Raw genomic sequence first — 25,516 nt, 5'->3', positions numbered from 1 at the left:
AGAAATCGAAAGTAAAGATCATGAATATGATTTTTCTAAAATCTGTATTTAACGTATTGCCAATTAAAGAGAATTGAAAGATTTTTGGATGATGTATAAATTTTAACTGAAAATCGTGACTGTGATTTTTCGAAAGTCACTATAAAAAATTGATTTTTGAATTTATATAGAAGTAGAAAAAGTCTTTGTATAATATAATGTAAATGAAAGGTATTTTGTAAAATATTGGCAATGTATTAATTACAAAAAATGTATATGTATAGAAATAGCAAAAGTATATGATGTAACAATGAGATAATCGAATTGAATAAATTCTGAAATCATAGAACTGATAATATTTGAAGAACAATTTGTTCAGGACACTAGCCGATCGATGTAAAAAATAATATTCTTCTTTAAACTAATATGATATCTTTTCTCGGGCGCCTAGCACGTTCGAGACTGTACAGACGCTCTTCCGAGTCTCACTTGGATTGGCTTATGGCAATCTAAATTGTTTTCTGTACAATAGAACTCTTGAGTGAACTGTACATACTTGTAAATGAAGTCTGATCTTGTACATACTACAATTCCTTATCGTTTGTTTTATTCCTGTAGTCTATTCTGTATATTTTTTGTTTCTTCTAAAACACGTTTTAATCGTGTACAGTGACCGTCTATGTTCTAACGCCTGAATAACCGTTGCCAGTCAACAGATCCGCCGTGAAGAGCATAATTATTCAGGCGTATATATACTCTCTTGTAAATCTTCTATTATTTCACGTTTATTTCAGATGTATTTATTTCTATTGTATAAGTAACTAAATAATAATTTTACATTGCCAAAGTGGAAGTTTTGATATTCATTTATCACATCGTAATCTTTTGATCGTGGAATTGTAACGACAGGAGAGCACGAAGGAAAAGATGAAGAAGGTCGAAGGTTAAACCTAGCCACGCGTGTCATGTCAAACGGAGTCGAAGTGATCGTTGCTGGACCAACGCCAGCGTTACGATGGGAGAACTCGGTGCCACAGCCTACGCTAACATTGTCTGATGCTGTCGTCATGATGCTTCCACAAGATAAACCGAATGAATTTGTCACTAAGACATGTACCACCACCTTCACGTACCTTACTACCATTACGAAAGACGGGACAACTATCGTTTCGACGGAGCAGCAGGTAGAAATACAAATTTTGTTGGACGTTCTTCACTTTTTTATTTCATTACATTTCCACGCCATTTTTGGCTTTGAATCTTGGTTACTTATTCTTCGAATATGAGACGTTTTTTAATTTCAATTCTTTTTATCTATATTTTTCTTGTCTTCAGACGTTGATCTTTCTTAAATGAATGAATTTTTTCAGTTTCTTTTTAATTCTATTCGTCCTTTTTATTCTTCTCTAGCGCCCAGTTTACAGTTAACCTTCCTTGATTCTTTTCAATACCAGGAATAACTTTACCACTACTACAAAAAATATTCCAGTCGTCAAATACTCTGATTATATACGAATCAAAGAATACCATACGATTGGAAATGGGGAAAATTTCTAAAACATCTAATAAATTTCATGTAACTTCGATATTTTCTTTAAAACTTCAATAACGTAATATTATGTTAATACAAATCTATCTTTTACGCCATTGACACTATACGACTCCAATACCAAAATCAGCTACAAATTCTTCTACGTTTACATTTCATTTCCATGCCAGCTTATACACATTGAAACAATCGATAAAACAGAATAATCATTCGTATCACTAATAAATTCCTGCAGGTGATAGCGAATACAGCGACCGAAGAACGTCACAGAAAGCCGGGATCTGAAACCGCCGCGGTAACATTAGAAGCATCCCCAACATTACGCACAGAAGTCTTCAAAACCACCTATACCTATTTAACATTAAACACCGATCATTCTAATATAAATGACGCGTTGGAAAGCAGCACGAAAGTAATCACAAACACGGTCACTGCACCGCAACATTATTTAGACATGATCCTTGAACCATCAGAAGCGCCTCGACCGGAAACGAACACGTATCTCAGCACCAGGATGCTGGAAAAGACTTTCATGGAAGATGGACGTACCAGAATAGAAACCACCAGCGATACAATTACTCAGGTTCGTGGAAAATGATAGATGGCTTTACAAAGATTTTACAAAGAACTCATTCGATGAGTATGTAGGATTTTTAATATATTTAATACTACTGACGCATGTGGCTCGTCGATTCAACGTTCTACTTGTAATTCCCACATTTTAATTTTTGTGTATTTCAATAAGAATGCTTTGAAATTAGAACAGATGCAAATATAATTTATTTAACAGATTAGTGATCACTGTAGCATTAGGTTCTTTTGATGAGTAAGATATTCTTACGTAGGTATTATTAATGATTGTAGGGGAAAGGGAAATTTTTGTATTTATTTAAATTAATAATAAATAATATGACATTTTGTCTTTCCCTTAATAAAAATCCTTGTGACGTTTCGTTTTATGATTTTCGTAAGGTAATTGCGGATTAACTGTATTTTAGCAACAGTGAATAATGAATGTTAATATTTCTTTCAGCTCATAGTAACAGAATCTGCACCGCCTCCTCGTCCAACCAGCGTCACGACCACGTTAACGGCGCTAGACAGTACAGAGGAAAACATGACAGACCTCATGAAAACATACTACATTACCTACACTTATTATAATACCTTCCTGGAGAAAGGTAGCACCGTGGTCCGTACGAACGTAGCGACATCAACTGACGTTGTGTTGGAGAAAGCACCTGCCAAGAAGACCACGAAGACAGCCACGGTGAATCCTACTCCAGAACCTATTCAAATTTTTGCGACGAAGACGTATCTGACCACGTTTACATACTTCACAACTTTGCTTCAGGTAAATTCATTAGTGAATCTATTAGGAAAAATTGTAAATTCCTGATAGAATTTATAATAAGAAAAGGCATAATTAAATTATAGAAGATAATAATTTTTGTTTCAACGACCGAGATATAATTTATGAATTTTTATATCTATATAGAATATACATATAGTATGCTTGATATTTATTCGGTTTTCAATCCTTAAAACCTATTTATTTATGGATCAGATGAAATGATAGAAAATATTAGAAATATGAATATAGAAAATTATTGAGTTAAAGAATTTTTAATTCGCCATCGTATTGGTAATGTTAATAAACGTTAATTGATGTTTAGATGCGAAACGATTAATGCAAATAGTCATATGTACTATTGTGGTCTAGGATAGGTCTTGACTTTGAAAATCTTTGTTCAATTTCAGGCTGGACCAGATGGAGAAACTTCAACAACAGTGTCTTCGAGATCGCACATCGTGGAGAACGTAGTGACAGAATCGATAGCACCGAGTTTGCTAGACGCTGGCTATATGAACGCTTTGTTAACAACTGCTCATCATTCAGATCCGGTGAAAAACGTGGTCACTGGATCAACAATCATATTCTTTGACGAAGAAGACCAGATCGATCCTACTTCGAGCACTGGCTTCCAGGAAGCGACCTCCTCGGTGGAGATCCAGAACAATGAATCGATTTCCGCCAGCTTCATATCTACTGAATCTTCTCCAGCTGCCAATGAGCCAAGTTTGAAACCAGTTGAACAGATTAATCAAGTAATTAATAGATGAATAATTTGTGATGAATAATTTGTGATGAATATCTGAAATACGAATTTATGAATACTAAAAAAGTTTTTAAAATTTTTTTATTATTTTTAGATTATTAAATTTATTATGTTATCAGAGATAATAAAATAACTCTATTGTTCTATTTGTAGGAGAACAACGTAACAGTTTCTGCAGAGTCTGGACAGAACAAAAAGCCTGCGAGTCAGAACACGAGTGATCTTCAAGTGAGCAATCTTCTAAGCCTAGGGTCTTTGGGAATCAATAGTTTGTCGGCTCTAGGACCAGTGATTACGGCGATGGCTGGTTTACTACAAGGAAAAACGACAGCTGCGCGAAGAAATGATTCGATGCCACAGGCGGAGACACAGGAAGTGACCACGCAAAGATCCCCCATTTATATACCAGTCGCTGAGTTCGCTGATGGAGACATCGAAGCGGCTGAGAGTCAAAATATAGGTAATTATTATACTTTTGTAAAAATTTTTATTATGGTTAGAGTTTGTTAATAATGTGAAATTTGCAAACAAGTGTGACTCTATTAAAATGTTTACTATTTTTATACTACAAAACTTCTGCTTTCATAACAGTTCAGATTGTTGAAAGAAAACGTGTATGGTAATATTTCTAAGGATAGATAGTAAATAGAGCATGCGATAAAATAGTAGTAGTCTAATAAAAATGATGTTAGTTTTCACAAAAAATATTTTCCGATTGTTTAATAATATAAAAATGTTTAGTAATAAAAAGAATGAATTAACAACTTCCTTATCTAATTTTTAAAAAATATCAACCACTTGATTATACAATTATCAGATAATGGGCTAATAGGCTAATAAACACATTAATGAACATAACATCCTTTTCAAGGTACACATCTAGCGAACCTTAACCACAATTACATCGCTGAAATCCGTCACAAAGTTGCATCCAGCCTGGCAGATGGAATTCCAATTTCCCCGGGCGAAGTAATCACTGCGAACAGCGACGTAATCATAGGAAAACCAGGGAAAATGGCACCCAGACCACCTCAAACGTTCTTAGAGGACGAAGAACACATTGGAATGAAACCGCCACCGTTACCAGTCCCCAACATTCCAGTTCATCCTGTTCTCGAAGTCGTGGAGAACGATCGAGACGATGCTCAGTCTCAGCAGATTCTTCAAGCTCACAAAGGTCCACAAATACAGATATATCCTGCGCATCAGATTTACGAAGAACATTTGAAAATTCCGGTTTCCATGCCTATCGATGGGAATCCTACATTGATATCGAAACAACCTCAGAAGCTACTTCCAGTTCAAGCGTCTCCGCCAAAGAGAATAGGTTCTAAGCAAGATGTACTGGAAAATGATCCTTTGTTAAAGCCACCTGATAGACCTAACGTGGAACAGTATGCAAATCCAAATTCAAATCCTAAGGAGCCGGAATGGAGTCCTGAGAAATCTAGGCGACCGTGGAGTGCTAAGGATCCTTTAAAGCTCCTTCCACTACATCCACAATTTGATCAGGTACATATGGATCTTTCAGTTCCTCGATTTTGGAATTTTTAATGTGATACGTGAGCCATTTTATGGTTAGGTTTCTCTTTCGGGAATAATAAAAGAATTATTTTGGATCAAATATGGTTTTGATAATATAAAATATTAGAGAAGTTCGAAGTTTCAGGTAAATAAATATTGGATCTTTGTGAATATTGATATAAAGGAAGTTTAAAAAATATTCTTCGATACTTAACTTTTCAGTTAACTTCCATGATATAATTATAAATTGTGGTTTAATATAGCTATCAACGCTATCAGTGCTTTAAAATTTTGCATTATTACAAACATTCCAGAAAATCGACTCAGGAATATCTCCAATAGAGAAACCTTGGCCCACTGTTCCATCTGAAGATCAGAAACGATTACCGTGGGCTCAGAAAGATCCTTTGCTCCCTGATGCTCCTGTTGTCATTCAATCTTCGGAATCCAAACCGACACCAGCGGAACCTATAGTTCATCAAGTACCACACGTCATCGACAGATCAACGGGACAACCTTTATTAGTAAATATTCAACCCAGTCAGGTGGCTAACGTGGTAATTCCTCAAGGTGGTACTCAGGCACTGATATTCGGTGACACCAGCGAGCCACACATCAGTGGACAATATTTCGACGATCCATCTCCATATCCTGAATCAGAAGTTGGTTTGGGATTTGTTGGAATCCAAAGAGTAAGTCACTCACAACATGGTGTTTACTTTTTCGACTCTTCCGCTTTAAATTTCATATTGAAGTGCTTAATTGAATAATTCTTTAATAAAATACAAATTTTATTCAATTAGTTCGAAATTTAATTTAGAAGCATTAATTGTATTCAGGTAGAGGACCTGCCTCAATATTCCAATGGAAAGGACCCAGCAGATTATATGGTTCCGCCATCGCCACCTCATAGTTTCAAGGGGTTACCAGAAAAACACCCTTCCAATCGTCCAGCAACCATCCCATTATCGCCAGGTCGTTTCGATTATGAAAGACCACAAGACAAATTAGAAGCTCCTTTAAACAGACCAGAAAAGATGCCATCAGACGTACATTTGATTAAACATCCTGACCATTCTGGTGTCCTCGGCGGCCAAGGTCACGTACACACTGAGATCCTGGTCCATCACAGACCAGAAACTATAAACGTTCGCCCACAAAGCGTTCCTTATCCTCCTATTCATCCTCACGTGCACTCCAACAATCATATACCGTCACGCGGACAATTTCCAAAAATTCCGAAACCTGTAGAATCCGGAACTCCACCCAGAAGAACAGAAATGTCGAGTTCATCGGACAATTCCCATCGATATATCTTATTGCCTAAGCCAGACTCGGGAAACGAGATCGTCTTGAATTCCAATTGGAAGGCGGACAAGAAACCACCGCGAATTCTGATGAATAACAGGTTGAGACCACGTCCACCGTTGAGATCGACGACTAGTCGTCCTTTGGATAGGCCGATTTACCCGGAAAGGCCGGGTATTAGGAAACCAGTTTACAGCGGACCTCAGAGGCCTCCGACAAAGACACAGAATACATTTGTGCTTCCTCACCGGCCAGTCAGTAATCCTCAAATTTACCATGAACCACCGAGGATGACCACTCCGACGCCTGCAGATGCGATGAAGGACGTGGCAACTGAGAGACAGCCTTCGTTCGGATCTCGTCCTCACGTAAATGAATTTTATGTGATTTTTACTTAGATATTTAGACATTTTGGTATTTGGATATTAGGATATTTGTTCATTTGGATATCTAACATCTGGGTATTGAGATATTTGAAAAGAACAATATCTTAATATTTCGAAATTTCAGTGTCTTGATCATTTCAATATTTTGATACTTCCATACATAGCTATTTCGATATCTTGGTATTTTTTAGTTTTAATTCTTCTATTTTTAAATGTGTTATTTGTATTAACACCGATATTAGATAAACATTAAACAGGTTGTACAAAGACAGTCAATTTTACAATTCTTCCATTTTTCCAACAGATTGATCTTCAAGACAGACCACCTCACTTCTATCCTGAGAAGAGGCCATCAAGCATAGAACAACTGAGACCTCAAACTGAAAGGACACAAGAACACGTGCCCACGGGAGCAGTAGAATATCACAATCCTTCGAATCCTAAAATAAAGCAAGATAATAGACCAGTTACAACAAATACGCAAGTTCAAAACTTCGATCAGGCTCCACCTAATCAAGATAATAAAGCAGCAGAAATCTGGCATAGCGGTACGCAAACAGAGAAGACGTTAGATTCAGAAATCGGTGCCTCAGAACCCATAAACTATCACAATCGAGTCAAGGAGATTCAAAAATACAATGAAACCGAAAAAGGCACGTCTTTCGTTAATCAACATAACAATGTAACATCCAATATAAAAAATTCCTACGGAAATGTAGCCTCTGGTAATACAGTGATTGAAAAACCAGCTGGAGAAATTGATTTCCAACAAGATCAGAAAGAAAAACCATTTTGGATAAATCCGGGCTCTCCATTTTCTCATAAAAATGAAATGAATACACAATCTCAAATACCATATGGCCCTAATTATTACAATACTAAGCTTCATGAAACACCAGTAGTTCAAGGAAAACCGTTTGGCGTATACACTGGCCACGAAGAATCGAATTATGGTTACAAATGGAAAGAGAACAAGCCTGAATACGACATAGTACAAGGTGTACCATCGACATATTATGGAAGTAAAATATCTCCAATCAGCCACAAGAATCAAAATCAGAACGAACAGACATCGACTCTACCAAGTCGTGAACACGACGATACCATAGATTTAAAACCACCAGCGATCATTCCTCAATTTGTCCCTGAATCAAATAAACCTAAGAGACCATATCCTCGACCATCTATAATTAACAAAGTGGAAACCAGGCCTGTACTATATCCTGGACCAGAAATTGTAAGTCAAACTTCAGAAGCTAGGCCGGATCAAGTGAAACAATCCAACGAAGGCAAGCCAGGAAGTCTGGAACCATTTGTAAATAATAGTTTGAGTCATGCAGGTAACTTGAATCAGAGTCACTTCCAGTTAGGAGGTTTCATGGATCTTAATTGGGATGGGGGAATGAAGATTAGAGACCAAAGACCTGATAAACAGGAGATTCTAATTAACAAGGGTGAAATTATGAAGAATCATTTTAGAAACAGTTCTATTTCTCAGAAAATAGAAGATCAGTATCCTCAGACGAGCACTGAGAGCGTTAAAGTAAGTTTGGAAAAGACTCGTCCTGTGGTGAATCAACAGGAGTATTCAGGAACCAGAATTCATCCTGAGTATCCTCATATTATCACCAAGCCTAAGCCTCAAGTACCTGGACCAATTACTATATCAACAGCTAACAAAGGTGAAACTAGGCCCAATATTAGGTTCTCCATGCCTGTGGAGGCTATGGGCGAAGAAGTTGATAGCAAAACGCAAACTGAGCGACCACCAAGTATGTTAATCACGAGCAGTTCTAACGATAAGAAGAAGAACGTGGAAAAGGTAGATGGTTCTTATCAGACGAATTTCGCGGCTTCAGATGCGAATAAGGATGATTCTATGAATCATGAGAGCAAAATTAGAGTTAGACCTATTGAGACGTCTACTGGGGATATGTTGAGTAGTATGGAAGGAATGAGCGTGCCTTCTAGGGACATGATGCCTCCGCCATTAAGACCTGTTATTGGGTTGAATCAATCGAATAAGAATGAAGAAGAGGATTTGAAACCACCACCTATAACTTCGAGGGATGTAGTTGGATTATCACCTCCACCAGTTGATATTACGACGACTAGTGGTCCCACGGAAGATAGATTCCCGTTTGCAAATGTTAACGAATCTGGATTGAAACCTCCGCCCAAATATATTCCACTGAAGGAGTCTTCTGTTGCACCTTTACCTAGCGTTAGCATGGTGCCTCCTAGTCCAAGACCTTCTCTTGCTAGGCCTTTCATAGTGGAATTGCTGTCTCAGGTGAAGTTTAAATAGTTTATTATTGGGTTTTTGAAATTTTTGAGTCTTTCTAACTCGGTTCTTTTCGACTGGGAATTGCAGATCAAAAATCGTCCAAATTTCAAAGCTATGATGATGATTAGTGTTATAAATAAATGATCTGAAAGACAATATTTTGAATTTGATAGTTTTTTCTCTTCTTATTTTTCTTTTTTCTTTTTTTTTTCTTTTTTATTATTTCTGAGGATTTATTGTAAATTTTATACTTTGTAGGATATGGTACCTCCACCACCAGTAACTCAAACTACCAAACCACTTGAAATTGCCACGGTGAGGCCAGCGGTGGCGGTGTCTGGATCGATTCAAATCGCGACAGCCGTCGCAACATCCCACATACCAGTGGTTCAGGATATCGAATCGAAGATACCGATCATACACGGTACTGTCGATCTCCCAGTGGTGGTAGACGTGCCTGAGATTCTTAGGCCAGTGGAAACCAGGATGACGGAGCACGTTAGCATTTATACCGTGCGACCATTTGACACGAGACCAGTATCTAGGTATTTTTGTATTTTATTGTCAATTTCCATTGAAAATTTATATATGTACAGTTTATCTAACAAAAGTATGTACGCTACTATTTTCAAATCTAATTATTGATCAAATTTAACATAGTTAAGTTTTCAACGTGTTTTCGGCTCAAATATTGTCACATTATTCAAAATCGGATTTACTATTCTAAATTCGTTTGTAAACATTTTTATTTTCTTTGTTTCAATAAGTTTTCTAAGATGGCAAAATTTTAAGACAACTTTCTTTCAAACTTTTGGGTCCCATGAGGTTTTGAATAGTCGATATTGAGTTCTATTAAGTTTTATAGGATACTTACTAATTCGAAGCTTTTGAACGTTTGTGCATCCTCCAATTACGATAAAATCTCGTAGAATATCGGTACAACCAACACCAATGTTAACGACGAACTTGGTAATCCCAACGAAGCTAAGACCATTGCAAGTAGACCATATACAACCAAGCCGATCCTCGACAACCAGAGACGTGGAACCAACTCGATCTCATAACTTTGATATTCCTCGAAACCCTGTAAAACGTCCGGAGCATCCAGTATTTTTGGAATCCAGTCACGATAATGTTCTACCATCGACAAAAGTAGAAGCTACGGAAAGTTTGACTCACCACGTGGTCAGCACGAGTCAGAAGAAAGAGTCACGACCTACAATGACGAAAAACGAAGCTTCAAAGGTGGTCGTTTCGTCGGCGACAGAACGCAAACGAAAGAACGAAACCACATCGAAGGAATTGCCTAGTGTTGTGACCAGGGTTGACAGTTCGATAACGAAGGTAACGAGTACGTTGTCCGGAAATATTGACAGGAGAAATGAGTCGGTGATCAAGATGACGAAGGATGTTAGCAACGTGACACGCGAGGCTGCTAATAGGACAACGACGACCACGCGTATGAAGCCTAAAGAGGTAAGTTGGATCAAATTTTGATACTTTGAACTGTGATAGAGGGTAATTTACATTTATTTTATATGTTTGTTAAAGAGCACGAGCCGTTATAGATACTCAGAGAAAATGATTGTTCATGGTTGTTTTCAGTTTACTGTTTAATTTATTTGTTATATCTATATAGCGTACTTGATACTATAGTAATTTAACTTTGGAGATGCGTGTCCTGTCTGTCTTGAAATATTAGAAACAGGAAAAGAGTTATTTATAAATATATGAATTTCTGGAAAAAGTTATAAAAGGTAGATAGACAGCTATTAATAGTTACAGTATCAATTTTGAATGAATAAAAATCAATATCACTCGAGAGGTCAGTGGATTTCTTGAAAATTAGTCTTGTCTATTTCATCTATTTTCTAAGGCATTTCGCTATACCTTTTGTCTTATTGATAATATTTAAAAAGTAAATCTGCCTACAATAAAAAGAGAAGAAAAATTATAAGAAAAGTTACTGTGCTTCAGTTAGCGTTACAATCGTTTATCACACAGGTGACACGATTCCAGACGTCAACAGTAACGAGGACGGAAACATCTGTATTGGGTTCACCGCCTACAACTCGAACATTACTACTTACCCACACATTGACATCGACCACTGTGGAAACAGTAACGGAAACATTATTGCGTCCAACCAGTGTAATATCCACGGTCACATCAACGATCTTGCAATCGGTAGTAACTAGAATACCATCATCCTATGAAAACGTAGTCGACAATGATTCCATCTTTGTGGTGATGAGCGATCAGAAGCCACCGGCACCTGGTGCTGAAGAGGTAAATGTAAAAATACATTTTAATTATTTCGTAACGTATTATGTAATCCATTTAATTTGTATTTAATGATTACATTAAAAAAATTATATGAAGTCATATTACAAAAGTATTAATTTTTCTCAGGTTGAGGCTGAATACGGTGATATTTCGAGAGACGAACAAGATCCAACTGGAAACGAAGTTCATAGAGTTCTGGCTGGTGGAGTTCTTGGAGCACCCGTGGTATCGCTTCAACCTATTGTCAATCAGTGTACACCAGAATGTAGAGCGTCTAGGTCTGAAATATGCGCGGAAGTTGGAGGTGAAATGCGATGCGTTTGCCGCCCGGGCTTCGCTAGAATGTTCCCTGATCGACCTTGCAAACGTGAGTTATTACATTTGAATTTATTAAATTAAATTAATTAAATTAAGTCGTATAGCTGATATTGTAGAATTTGAAAAATGTATTGATAAAGGATTTGAAAATATTACTAGGATTTCTAGAAAATATTTGGCAATTGTTTCTTTATTTTTATGCTCTTTTAATATGTAATTATAGCCACTTACACTTACACGTTACGAGTTGGCTTGGACCGTATTGGACACGAACCAGTAATATACGAAGCCAGCATGAACGATTCGACGTCGACAGCTTTCAGAAAACTGTTAGGTCCTACTAAAGACGCCCTAGATAGAACCCTGATGCAGAGTGATCTCAGAGATGTCTACAGAGGATTGAAAATAGCTGGTTTCTCGCCTGACCCAACGAAAGTGGAGTTTCACGTTCAGCTCAGCGACAACGCTAATGAAACGAGACTAAAAGAAGTTCTTCGAAAGTATCTTATTGGTAGCAATTATAGCTTAGGAGGCACTGAGGTTTATGCCTTGAAAAATCTTGACGTCGTAAGTTTCGTTTTTCTAAGCAAAAAAATTATCAATCGAGGAGGAGACCTGAAATTTTCGTAAATAAAGAAAGCACATTTTATTTCAGATTGAGGCAATTGATTTCGACGAATGCGCGACAGAAGAAGGAGGACCACATCACGATTGCTCGCCAAACGCAGCCTGTTTCAATCTACGAGGTTCTTATCAGTGTTCTTGTAAAGAGGGTTGGGCAGATTTGTCTGAAAACCCCGCGTATCCTGGAAGATTCTGCTCTCAAGCGCCCTTAGGTTGCCCTAGTTGTAACAACAAAGGACACTGCGTTACGAACACCAATGGTCAAGAGGTTTGCGAGTGCTTCCCCTGGCACAGTGGTCAGCGGTGTCAAGTTAATCTGAAAGGTACATTTGCTTACTCAAATCTAAAGTATAGGAAAATTAGAAAAAGTGTCCATACATTAAACCATAAGATCTTTCGTAGCCCAATTAATAATAAAATGTGGATTAAAAACGATCTCCACAAATGAAAATTATTTTAAAGGAATAATAAGACAGTTAACATCGATAGTAAGGTATCGAATTGACATAAGGAAGAGATGAACGTTAATATGATAATGAAATACTGATCTATATCTTATCTTTACATTATGAAATTATACATTATCTAATTGGAATTATTTTTCGACTCAAAAAGTAGTGTGGAAATTATTTGTATATATTTCACGAAGTTTTCCAATGCAACACTTAATCGTAAATCTGGTTGCAGTGCTCCTGATAGCTCTTGTTACAACGGGTGCAATATTACTGGGCCTTCTGGCGGTTTGTGTCGGTATGGCATGTTTCCGTCAGCCGAGTCGGAAACGAAGAACTGGCGACAGAAGGGCTATGATTCCTGGAACGGGCGGGGACACCAGTAGCGAGGGTAGTGTGACAGACTTGGCTATTCCACACCACGTGCCGCACGTTCTCCCACCACCCCCACAGATGATCGCACCCTTGCCACCGACAAAGAGGCCTGCTCGAAAAATCAGTACCAAACCCAGGCATCCACCAAGAAAAGCTACCATGGTACCTGCATCAGGTAGGCTTTTTGTTTTAAAAATTATATTGAATTCATGAAAAATTGATCAAAGATTCGTAATATTTTTTTCGGAATATTATATTCGGAATTTATTTATTCCAAGGAACACGAGAATTTTTAACGGAGAGAAAATTTAGAATTGTCGGAGAACTTATTTATAAATTATTTAAGACGCTTCAAAAAAACAGAAATTGTGAGTTATGGTATCTAAGAATTAGAGAAAAAGAAAAAATTTAAAGTTATTTAAGAATATTTAAGGAGAAAGAAGTAGAATATTATATTAAAAAATCGACGGGTAAAGACACGTTAGAACAGTGGAAATTTTTGTTGATATCTTACAGTATATTTTGTCAATAATAATAAATGAACGAAGACCATCTTTATATAATATTAAGGCATTTCAATTTTGTATTATCGAATTGCTACAGTGGCAATGAACGACGAACAACGAGATCGTTCGTTGACAGTGATGATCCCGCGCGCCAAATATCGATCCGCACCCCAGTCTCCGCAGAATTACAAATCCGGTATGAGCACGTTCTCGACAGAAGAGCACAAGCTGCTCAATTACCTCGAAAGCGGCACGCATAACACCGGAAACAGGAAGCAGAGCGTATCCAGCGCGAAAGATTGCAAGGATTCTGATGTGCAGATCGTCAGAACGCCGGCTGCACCGAGTGGCGCCCTTGTTAGCGCTGGTTTTCAGGTGTGTTCTGTTATTAATTATTATTTAACTGCGAATCTTCCTTCAGGAAGTTAACATTAAATAATATCTGAAAAAAAAATGATTCATCTCTTTCCTTTAACAAATGTCTTCTATTTTATATGTTACATTTTATATATGGTTTTGAAATGAGTAATTTTCTTTTTCATATATAATTTTCATTTTTTAACGTATATAAACGTATCTTTCTCGGAATGCAATGACTCGTTGAAAATTTCATACTTTACAATTTACGATCTTGCTGATATTGAGCTGATGCTACGAAGCTGATATTGAGAAATAAAAAACGGTACAATATAACGGTGGGAGGAGGGGGGAGCGCTACAAATATAAAGTAGCTGTAATTTAGAAAGTATGAAAGCTTACTTACGATATAATCAATTCCGAAGCTACTTATAAAATTATCAATCAAACAAAGTTTCAAAATCTACTAGTTACAAAATCGTACCGTAAAGTACTGCCAAGCGTTCATAGCTATTCCTGAAATGTATATATTCGTATAATTCTCGTATAAAAATCTGATTATTTTGTACGTTAGGTATCCGCAACGGTAACTCGACAAATGGACGCAGACTCGACGTTAGCTCGCTCCTGTGGCGAGACCACGGTTGAAACAGCGACGAAAGTGCTGCGAACCGGGGATCTCCAGGGCGATCTGTGCTCGACGTTGGCGCGTTCCTGTGGCGAGACGACCATCCAAGCACCGACGAAGCTGTTGAGGCTTGATTTAGGCGAGGCTGGCTCGACTCTCGCCAGATCTTGCGGTGAAACGACGATCCAACCGCCTACGAAAGTCGCCGATGCCAGAAGAAACAGCGTTAAGGACGCCAGAGACAACAGAGACACTAGAGACAGTGCCAGCGAGGGGCACACAATGGCCGAGAGGGATCTGGGAAGCACGCTGAGACTTCCGGCGCAGCATCCGCCTCTTTATAGCCCGGACAAGGTGAGTTACGAGCGAAATTCGAGCTCCACTTAAAATTTCTACGTTGTTTTCGTTAACTGTTTCCTATGTTCAATGTTTGTGTAGTTATCATATCTATCAGCATAAAACAGAAAAAAAAATATCTGCTAAATATTAATTAATTTGCGGCCAATTGATATAGATTTTTACAGATAAGTTTTGTTCAGAGGCAACAATTTTATTTTGATTAGAAATGTTTTATTTCATTTTTGTAATGATTGATTAAAAGACGTAAAGATATTCGTTTTAAACCTTTCGCAGTTTCTGCTATAGTTGCTATAGTATAATGCAATTAGTCAAAAAGTAATCGTATAAAAGTACTATCTTTGCTATATTTAATTTAGGAAATGGTCCTAATCATAAAGAACGATTCTTCCAGACCAGCGATCGAGAATCAAACTTCGACTCCCTCTAGACACCGAAGATCGTACAAGTAATAAAGGAAATCCGGTCGACGGGAGGTTGTGGATGTGACCGCTGGACGGTAGCCTCCACAAGTTCGCGAATCGAACAGATAAAACGTGAAACAAATTTCTTCAACGATGCAACTATGTCGAAAAACGTCGAAGCTTAAGTACGTTAAAACAAAGGTCGAAATCGAACAAGTTATTTTAATTTAATCGATGCAAACAAATTAGAAACATATTTTTAATCCTTTTGTTCGGAAGCTTTAATCGTCTATTTTATTAAATTAATACGATATTTATTGAAGGGGAAGCGTCTCAAAAAAGCACATATAAATATATTTATATTGTTAACAATAAAATAACGATCTTAGCGATAAACCAAAGTGATTAAAAAGAAATTTGATCAAGAAGAAGATAAATTTATAAGCAACGCTTTCCTCTATTTATTTATCTATTCGTTCAAAGATTTTAGATACGTAGAAACGATTCAGAAGGCGCTCTCTTTGCCGTCGGCGGGATTTGAGAAAAAGATATCAAGTTCGATCAAACGCGAACGTAGCTTTGTCAGATTCAAAGAGACGCGCTGGTTACTCATTCCCGTGCCAAAATACAACCAATGATTGGGAAGGGTCGCGAAGGAAATTGTCCCTCGCCTTTCCCACTGTCGTTTTCATTTTTTTTATCCTCGTTTCTTATACTTTTTCTTTTTTTAACTGGTCGCCGAGTACTCGATTATGTCGTTTCGGAAATTTGATTATCGTCGAGAGATATCTTCGGTAACCCTATTTATTTACTATCAGTAGATTGCTGATTTTTATACAATTTATTGTTATTTTGCTTTGGATTTTTGTAATTTCCCATAACTGCATAAACATCTGCAGTCTAATTGGCGGTATATTCATATATATTTTTTTACATGTACTTATTTGTATGAATAATACATGTAATCTCGTTTATAAGTCATTGGATATTCGCCAACTTTTGAATATGATGCTCTTTGAAATAGATTTATAGCAAGGTTTTTTAAGTATAAAATAATGTTACTTTTTCTTACGACGAATAACGAGATTATTTGAATTATGAATACGAATAAAAATGATATTTCTCGATGTCATAATCGAATTTTCCATAAGCGTTTTACAGTCCTCGGTAAACGCTGCACGCGAATCGACGCGTGACTCAATACAGTGTCATAAGTCGTGCGAACGGCGCCGATCGCCGCAGAGGCGGACATTATTATTAATTGTTGTTATTGTTTGTTTGTTTAGTCTATTTTCTGGCGGGTCCTGTCATGTTGCCCGGCTTCGTCAGTTTACAAATTCGTACGTCGGGGCGCGGTAAATTCATAGCGATTCATACCTTTACAATATCCTCGAAAATTGTATCGTTTAGAAGCCTCATTGACTATGAGTACAGACTGTATTTAAAAAAAAAATTCTATAGAACGTAGCTTGTACGCAGGAACTTGTGACGATAACAATCGCAATTTTACCAATGAACATTTCAACAATTTAATTAATCCTTTAAAAGAAAAAGGAAAATTTTAATTGTAAATTCAGCCAATCTGCAATCTCCTTGATTGTACTACCTGTTAATGTCAATCATTCCTTACCAAATGTGCTCGAGATGTATCGGACGAATCAAAATGGGATAAAAAAGAATCAATGGAATTTTGAACGCGTGAAATGTGAATGAAATGTTCGTTAATTATGTATTGATTGTGACGAAGCCGCAGCAACGTCGCTAAACCAGACTCGAGGAAGAGCGAGCAGAACGTGTTGCATAACGCAGCCGCACGTGCATTTAACTTGATTTTTACTTTCTTTAGCTCAATAGATAGCGTAAGCGGATGTATTAAGCGGAGGACAGGTGTATCATTAACGATAATACTTTCTATGTGTCTGACTCCTTCTTTTTTTTTTTTTTATTTTCTTTCAGTGTCGTAAAACTGCGCGTGTTAACCAAATGAAATAAAATATACATACGTCGGTGATCGTTTCGTAAACGAAGACGAACGAACGAAGCTCGTACCTTGTATTATCGCACGAAACTAACTAACTCGTCCTTTTTCTACGTCCAAAATGAAACTACTCTTTTATACATACCACATGTGTACGCATAGATATTTGATCTATATATATATAATATACATAATATAATATAATATAATAATGCATATAAATATATTCTGTTGTACATACCGTCTCAAGAAGAACCTCTTCTACTTAATGTTATTGTAATTTTTGTATACTTAGAATCTGTATACTTCTTTGTAATTTTAATAAAAGTGAATAATACAAATGATCCATTGAAAGCGTAGAAACTAACAATGAATTATCAATTAGGAGCAGCACTCGGTGCGATAGAATCGAGAGGAATCAACAAACTTATCACTGTTCGCACTAACGTCAAAGATCTCTCCATCAATTCAGAAGAATCTTATCAATTACAGCTTATCAAGTAACAAAATGCTACTACAAGGTTTGACAAACGATCAAAGATTCATAACATCTCTGACGCAGCATTCTGACCTATACACGTGTCACATAAAATTCCCTAAATCCGTTTGTTCCTCATTTCTAACTGTGCACAAACTTTATAGATAAATTTGTAACCAGCTCCTCAACCTTTACCACAGTATCAAACCTCCGCACATCCAACCTCTACGACATCCTTAGAATCCACCAAACGTCCATCCAGTTGCAACCCCATAGGAACGTGCAGAAGAACCGATCTCCATTACGAGGTACTTTTCCAACGAAACGCAACCAGCCAAGTAACACAACAAGCAACAACGACACACGCCGAGTGTTGCACAGGGCGCGGCGTGTTCACGTAACGCTCGCTCTCGAAAAACTTGCACGCCTCTGGTCGGTAGTAATTTCAGACCGGTGGACGTGGGGGCCGGTGCAAAAAGCCGAGTCCGACAAAAGAAGCCCCCGATACCGGCGAAATTACCTTCCGACAACCTTACACGGCCACGGCTCAGGGGAGTGCCTAATAAGGGGCGACGGTATAAATAAAGTCATTTGCGGTAGTCGCCGCTCGTCGTCCGGAGCGGGCCCCTTCGACGAATCGGCCCTTTCGTCGCGTACAGTTGTTCGCGGGCCCGTGGAACAGGGGCCCCGAACTGCCCGTCGTGGACCACGATCGGTTTGTTTTGCGGATTAGGCTCGTTTTAGCTTGCAGGCCACGGCTCGCGCCGCGACGAATCGAGAAACGCGGACCGCCGCACGTCCCCGCTTTTTGTCCGCGCGAGAATCAAGTTGTCCTCGTTTCAGTGGCGTAGCCTGATGCCTTCCCGCGCTATCTTGAGAGGATTTCTGATGGTTTTAGAGGTAGATAGGGTTAAGAGTAAGTAGATTTCGATGTGTTGGTGGATGAGATTGCTCATTGGATAGGATTTGAAGCTAAGGCTACTGATGATGAAGGTATGAAGCTTGTAGCGAAGAAATTAGAAATGGTAGATGTATACAAATGCATATAATGGAAGAAGAATATGTTTTGTGAAGAATCGTGGTTGTAAATCTAGACAATTTCTGAAAGATTACTGATGATTGGCCATTTTGGCCTTTTAGTGGTTGTAGTGTTAATCGAGATAATCTGTAGATAGCGTGCAAAAGATTTATTTCTAAGGCTGCTGTAATATCTGTAGCGAGATGAATATGGTAAAATGTAAAGGAGTATGATCAGTTGTTTGAGATGGAAATTTTATTGTCAATAATGAAAAGTGTTTACACAAGAACGAATTGGAGTTATTTTAAGCGCCGTTTTATTATCCATGATAAGATACATGGTGACATGTGAAGGAATGTGATAAGTGGTTCGAGATACTTTTAGATAGGATCTTCTGTATATGGCGATGATGATGATGACGATGATGAGTGATATACATTTTAGAGAAGTAGATCAATAAAATGTTCGTTCCGCTATGTTCTCAAGTTTTCATTGAATCTTCTTTGTGACAAATTTTGTAGCAAAAGCGAAGCATAAACAACCGTGGATACTGGTCCGACGCGAGAGAGAGAAGATACAGTGGCCTTTTTTCCCCGGAATAGTCGGCCTCGACGCGTTTTTGCGACACGTTGCGCGCGCCCGGAGAAATTGGAACCCTCGAGCCTCGTGTTTCTGACCATGGACCCCCGCCGATTTCTCGGTGCCACGTTTCCCTTCCTCTCTCGCTCTCTCGACGGTCCACTCCTCTCCGATCTTTCAGATAAGATTTCATCGAAGGAAAATACGAGTAGTCCCTCGAGAGATCAGTCGAGAGTAGTTCTCGTGCGCCATGCTCTCCTGGGAACCGTGAAAGAAATTTGTAACCGAGTTTTTGAGAATTCCAATTTGTGGATCCAGGAACAGGTTTGATCTATAGAGGGTCTGGTTTAACTTATCATTACAAGTGCATGGCTTTTCTCCGATTTAGTTGGATTCACATATATTTTTTAAACTCGTTTTCTAACACCTTCATTTTTCTTCGGTTTATTGGTAGATAATGATTACGTAATCCGTACAAAGGATGTGTTCCCGCTTAGAAGTCTTAGGTAGTTGTCGTAATAGTGAGAAATGCCAAGAGCATACTTAACAAAGCAAGAAGGAATGGGGAAATGTGAGGAATGAAGAGTGGTAAGAGGGAAAGAAGGGTAAGAATGAAAGAGAAGGAGAGAATTAAGAATGAGAGAAGAAAAGGAAAACAAGAGGAGTCATCGTTTAGTAAAACATTTTCCATATTTTTTGTCATTACTGAAAAAAAGGCAAGAATTCTATTGAAATTTACAGAAAAGATTTAAACAAAACTCATAGGACAATTTAAAATACCCAGCCTAGGCAAGAACTAAATAACAATTATAAAATTTCTTCTATTTTTCGTTAAAAAGCGATCCATACGTACCATCAATATTTGTAACAAGAAGAAAAGAAAAACCGATCCTCAAATAGCGGGTTCGTTTCCGATTGCCTGTCACAATGGCAGCAGAAGGAAGGCGCTCGCGCGCATGCTGCATGCCACGAGATAAATTGTCCAGAAATTTCAAAGGTCGGCGCTCTTTGTGGGATTAGTCGGGCACCGCTGGCTACCAGTTACAAATCACCAGGTACCAGTTACCAGTTACCACCTATCACGTGGCCTGGCTACACGCTGGAATTATTGCGATCCACGCGTGAATCCTCATCGCCATTGTGGACCAAGCTGCGTGCTTGCTGTATTGTTTGTAAACCAGCCACGATCACAGCCTCCAACCAACGATTTATTCACGATCGTTCAGACCTTTGCCTCTTTCTCTATCCTCGCGTTGAATCGATTGCCATCATAAAAGCGTTCCACCGCGATCGAACCGCTCAACCGGCGTGGAAATTCCTCTTGGCTACCTGTGTCGAGGGAGCCACGTTGCTTTGAAAGATCGTTGAGATCTCGATGAGGACGCGTGAACGGGTTTCTCATGGGACTCTGGACTCTGGGGACTTTTGATGGAACGATGATCGTTGAGGGTTGGAAGAAAGGTATAGGACAAAGTTTGCAGATAAGGGAAAAGTCGTTAATTTTAGAGCAAAGTTAGCATGGAAAAGTGAGGAGTTAAGGGAAACTTATGGGAGTAATATGATCGGTATCAAGTTCGAAGGAAAATAATGTAGGCTGAGTCTTCATCAACTGACATGTTATTTATTGAATATTACAACTAATTATGCTACATTTTCTAACTTTGTGTCATATCTACATAGGAGATAATTCACGAATCTAACAGTTAGGTACGCTAAGATGCAAAAGGCTACAATGTTAAATTCACTGCGAAAAAAGACAAGGTGAAAGTAGAAAGAAGAAAATATTTCGTAGTACAGTTTACGAATTGTAGAAGTCACTCATTCTTTTAATTGAATTGGAGAAAACCTCCAACCATTCCCTAATTCAATCTGCACACAAATCACGCCAAAAACGTACCAATAATACATTCTGTCAGAATCTTTATTTTACAGAACCTTTTTTCCCTATAACACTGAAACTCAAAATCCCACATGCCCACGCTATGAACTTCGCAGAAGTTACCTCACGTTCTCCAAGAAGCACTTAACATCTCTCCTAAATCGCACGGCGTCTACGTAACTGTGCAGAACGACACGCAGGTCGCGCTAATGAAGACATCTCGTCGGTAACACGACCGAGGAAAAGGGAGGGCCGCTCTGGCCTGGCTCCAGGTTCGGAATCGACCGGTACAATGGGCAAGTTCGCGTCCATTGTCGGCTACGACCTCGTATAATACCGGCGAAGCTAGCATTGTGCCGCTTCCTGAAAGGGGAACGAAAAAGAAAGCTGGCCGTGATCTATGGAGCAGAACACAGTGCCATCCGACGATAGCCCACGGCTCTCTTCACCCCCGCAGAATTACCTGCCCCTCGTGCAGCTCGCGCGGAACAGAGACGCGTGAAAAGGATTTCACAGAATATTCGAACGTGAAGAATGTCGTCATTTTTGGCTCGTTCTGCTCGTGTGTGTTGTCTGGTCTTTGCTGAGTAAGGCGTTCATCGACGTTGGGTGAATCCTCTGTGACACGATTTGCTCTTTGTATAGAATTTTTCCTTTTTCATCTTTTTTTATGGTTTTGGTGGATTTTTTCTTTTTTAGAAAAGCTAGTTTAGCTAGGAGCTTTTCGTGGATACGGTGTTTGAACGAGATTTCTGATGTTTTGGGGATTTAGCGATAGATCGATGAAGTTATATGGTCATTTTGGGGAGTTTATAGATCATAGTTACGATCATTGTTTAATCAATTCTAAAGTGTTGAAAAAGTTGCGTTCTTGTGTTACATTTACGATTTTGCTATGTTGTGGCAGACTGATAGGGTTATTTAATTTTTTTTTTTTTGGAATGATTATTATTTAATCATTTTTAAAATATTATAAAATAGAAATACGAAAAGAGGTTCGTTTGAGATCCGCGCTAGAATTTTTCTATGATTTTACAAGAGTTAAAATTTGAAATTGCTTCGAAAGAATTAATTCGTATTCTACGAAATTCTCTATTCTTGCACATTGCTATTATATACATTACAATAATCAATTTCATAGTTTAAATTCCTCATCGTTAAATGAACATTTAATACGTTCTTGTCCAGACATTTATTCCGAAAGAATAAAAAAGACTTGACAAGTTAATCGAAACGCTACCTACATGCATGCTATCCAACCAGTTGGATTGTCTAATAAGACGTTACATTAAAACGGACTTACGGTCATTTTTCTCTAACAAAACGAAACAAAAATATTGCAAGAATACCGTGCAAAAGGGTAAGAAACGAGTAAGAAACAATGTAACCAATGTTCCCACTTGCGAAGCAATTGCAGCTCATTACAAAACTGTGAAGTCACCGTGCTGTTAAGAGGGGAATGCCGATAGAGGGGAGCAATTTCATCCGGAGATCGAGCGAACGACTTTTTGATACCTTTTTCCCTGGCCGTGGAAAGAATTGATGAGCTGTTGACGCTGAAAACTCTGACGATCGACCGACGACGCGGGCGACGGTTCCAAGGAAATTGTTTCTTGCTCTTTGTTCGGAAAATCTTAGAAAATTCCCGGGTAGTGGCATTGTTGGAAGGCTTTGACTGCCGGAAATCGTTAACGATAATGAGGGATCCGGGAAGTTCTTTGAAGACGAAGAGATGACGCGGTACTTTCCAGCTAATAGACTCGTCTCGATTTTGAGCAGCCAGTTTCTTTCAGGTTTTATTTCGCGGCACTCTATAATATTCGACAACGTCTTCTGCGTCCTTTATGCATCCTATATATATATATTGGTCTCGTTACTGTAAATTGCGGGTAATGCCATATTGCAAAATTCAAATCGATCGTGCACGGTTCGCTAATGAATTTCTTTTCTACATCATAACATAATATCCCTCGTTTTCTGTGTTACTTTTTATCTTTTGGGACACGCATGAAGTATTAAGGAGGACTGTGTTTATATCAGAAGGATTACTTTATTAAAAAGAAAGAAACAAGTTCCGAGCAGTAATTTGTCATTTATATGTGCGTTCTTGTTTCACAATCCTCAACGAGGCTTAAAAACCCTTGTAACCTGGCAATCACGTACCCCGTGTCTACATTTTCAACATTCTTTTTTATTCGCATTTCACTGTCATATTTTTACTAATTAGATTATTGTATCGGACTTTTTCTTTCGTTGAATTGTATTAAAGCATCGTGATCTAATAGTAAAGGAATTCTAACTACAAAAGGTTAATTTATATCAGAAGTATTTTACTAAAAGGAACGACAAATCACCTCTTATATTCACATTTCTATTCTAAATACGTGACATTCACTCGTTCTTTGTTATAATACATTTTATGTATTTCTATGTTTATGAAACGAGGACATAAATACAGATAAATGGAAGAACATACGTTAACCTTAATACTGTTCTGTAATATCCACAGCATTGTTCCACTTATTTATGATTGCTTCCTTACCTGAATCGAAAGGAATTTAGAAAATTTCTAATTTATCTGCATCTTCCATCGAACGCTCTTTTATCCTCAAATCCCTCACCTCCATTCCAAACATCGAGTCTCTATCCTTTCCCCTTTTCATCGAATTCTTCCCATTTACACTTAAACGCACATATACCCAACACCTGTCGACTTTCCCCGATTTCCCAGTTTGCTAACAAGCGTGACGTTTGCCAGGGCGCTTGCGATTTGCAAGCCGTCACCGTGAACAGGCACCGAACGTCAAGGTGATGAGTGACACAATGACGGAACATTAGCCGGACGGATCCTGTCATTTGCCACGGAGGTTTGCCTGGCTTTCATCGTCGCGAACTGAACACGCCGCGAGACTACTTCGGCGCTCGCGCGAGTTCGTTGGAGCGATTCATCATTTTTGCAAGGGAAATTACGTGTAACGGGTGTCACGGTCCGATGCACGGTATTCGGCGTTTCATGGACAGGATTCAGCGTGAACGATGAGCGCGACAATCGCGGCTGTCGTCTCACGGTTCGTTCGCGACACGCCATTCGAATTCGACGCTGAAATTACACGGCCTCTCGAAAAAGGGATATTAGAGAGCTGGAGGAATTCGGAATGGCTATTGGAGCGGTTTGTCTCGTTCGTCGCCTTTCAATTGGAATGCCTGTCACCTTGTAACGTTGTTAATGGCCGCTTGTGTGCCTGGAACGAAGTAACAACCGTGAACGATGCCTATGAGTGGTGAGATTTTGCGAATAATCGAGGATTGTTTGAGAAAAAATTCCAATTTTATTTATTTGCGTTGTTGCGCTGTTGTTGCGTTTTTAATATATTTTCTCGTCTAATTGGAAGAAGGAATGTTTTATTTCGAGAAAATTTTAGTTTCGAGTATTTTAATCTTTGTACTTGACATCTGAATCCTCCTGCACGATTAAAAGTTAATTGTTACATTTAGATTCTTTCCATATCCTTTTTCTCGAATCGATCCATAGCGCGACATTTGAGTGAGGATTCGGGACGAACATCAAAATTCGTGGATCACGTTTATTGTCCATATTCGCTAGATATTTGAACGAGGGCTCGAGGTAAAGATAAAAAAATACATACAATCTGTGTGTAATCGTCTGTTTAACAAATCTTTGTTAGGATTTTCTCTATTGCTTGGCTTTGGGGTTTAAATGTCTTGAATATTGATTTATTTATTTTTAATGATGTTTAATTTTGAAAATGATGTTTTAATGGATGTTTCAGTAAACAGCACAGAGGCCGTGTAAAGTAAATGATCAGAAATCCACTCTTCAAACAAATCGCAATTACGGGTGGATTTTACCAAAAAAATAAAAGGCATGCAGTATAACAGTTTGTAGTAGAAAAAAATTATGGTGCAATGTAATACCTTTTTAACACAGAAGAGTCAAAAGTGCAAGATGGTTTGAGTCGTCTTCTTAAATCGCTTCTTAAAGAATGAAAGAAATTTTTAAATTGGGAATCAAAATTATACATATCTATGCTCAAATTTTTCATAATTAAGGTGTAACAAACACTCTTTATCAAATATTAATAAACAAGAGTGTACAATGAATG

The 25,516-nt window shown here is 38.2% G+C and overlaps 1 protein-coding gene across 2 annotated transcripts in view; it reads left to right on the top strand.

Moving 5' to 3' along the window:
- The window catches only part of LOC126914645 (uncharacterized), a 95,403-nt gene extending 76,020 nt beyond the window's left edge, over positions 1 to 19,383 (top strand). Inside the window, exons 4-22 of one of the 2 annotated variants that reach the window (XM_050718819.1) lie at positions 889 to 1,163; positions 1,764 to 2,111; positions 2,562 to 2,882; positions 3,290 to 3,637; positions 3,802 to 4,108; positions 4,520 to 5,160; positions 5,487 to 5,864; positions 6,012 to 6,848; positions 7,171 to 9,159; positions 9,412 to 9,698; positions 10,083 to 10,629; positions 11,173 to 11,442; positions 11,566 to 11,806; positions 11,981 to 12,324; positions 12,413 to 12,704; positions 13,069 to 13,383; positions 13,812 to 14,089; positions 14,646 to 15,053; positions 15,451 to 19,383. In XM_050718819.1, the coding sequence (XP_050574776.1) occupies positions 889 to 1,163; positions 1,764 to 2,111; positions 2,562 to 2,882; positions 3,290 to 3,637; positions 3,802 to 4,108; positions 4,520 to 5,160; positions 5,487 to 5,864; positions 6,012 to 6,848; positions 7,171 to 9,159; positions 9,412 to 9,698; positions 10,083 to 10,629; positions 11,173 to 11,442; positions 11,566 to 11,806; positions 11,981 to 12,324; positions 12,413 to 12,704; positions 13,069 to 13,383; positions 13,812 to 14,089; positions 14,646 to 15,053; positions 15,451 to 15,486 (8,462 nt within the window). In that variant the 3' untranslated portion in view covers positions 15,487 to 19,383. Of the gene's footprint in view, positions 1 to 888; positions 1,164 to 1,763; positions 2,112 to 2,561; positions 2,883 to 3,289; positions 3,638 to 3,801; positions 4,109 to 4,519; positions 5,161 to 5,486; positions 5,865 to 6,011; positions 6,849 to 7,170; positions 9,160 to 9,411; positions 9,699 to 10,082; positions 10,630 to 11,157; positions 11,443 to 11,565; positions 11,807 to 11,980; positions 12,325 to 12,412; positions 12,705 to 13,068; positions 13,384 to 13,811; positions 14,090 to 14,645; positions 15,054 to 15,450 lie in introns of both variants that reach the window. The other variant, XM_050718818.1, reaches the window with a different exon arrangement.
- Positions 19,384 to 25,516: the final 6,133 nt, after the last annotated feature.

The sequence above is a fragment of the Bombus affinis genome, chromosome 3 (genome assembly GCF_024516045.1).
Source record: "Bombus affinis isolate iyBomAffi1 chromosome 3, iyBomAffi1.2, whole genome shotgun sequence".
Lineage (NCBI taxonomy): Eukaryota > Metazoa > Arthropoda > Insecta > Hymenoptera > Apidae > Bombus > Bombus affinis.
The sequence above is the reverse complement of the archived record's forward strand: the minus strand, read 5'-3'. Positions and strand labels throughout refer to the sequence as shown.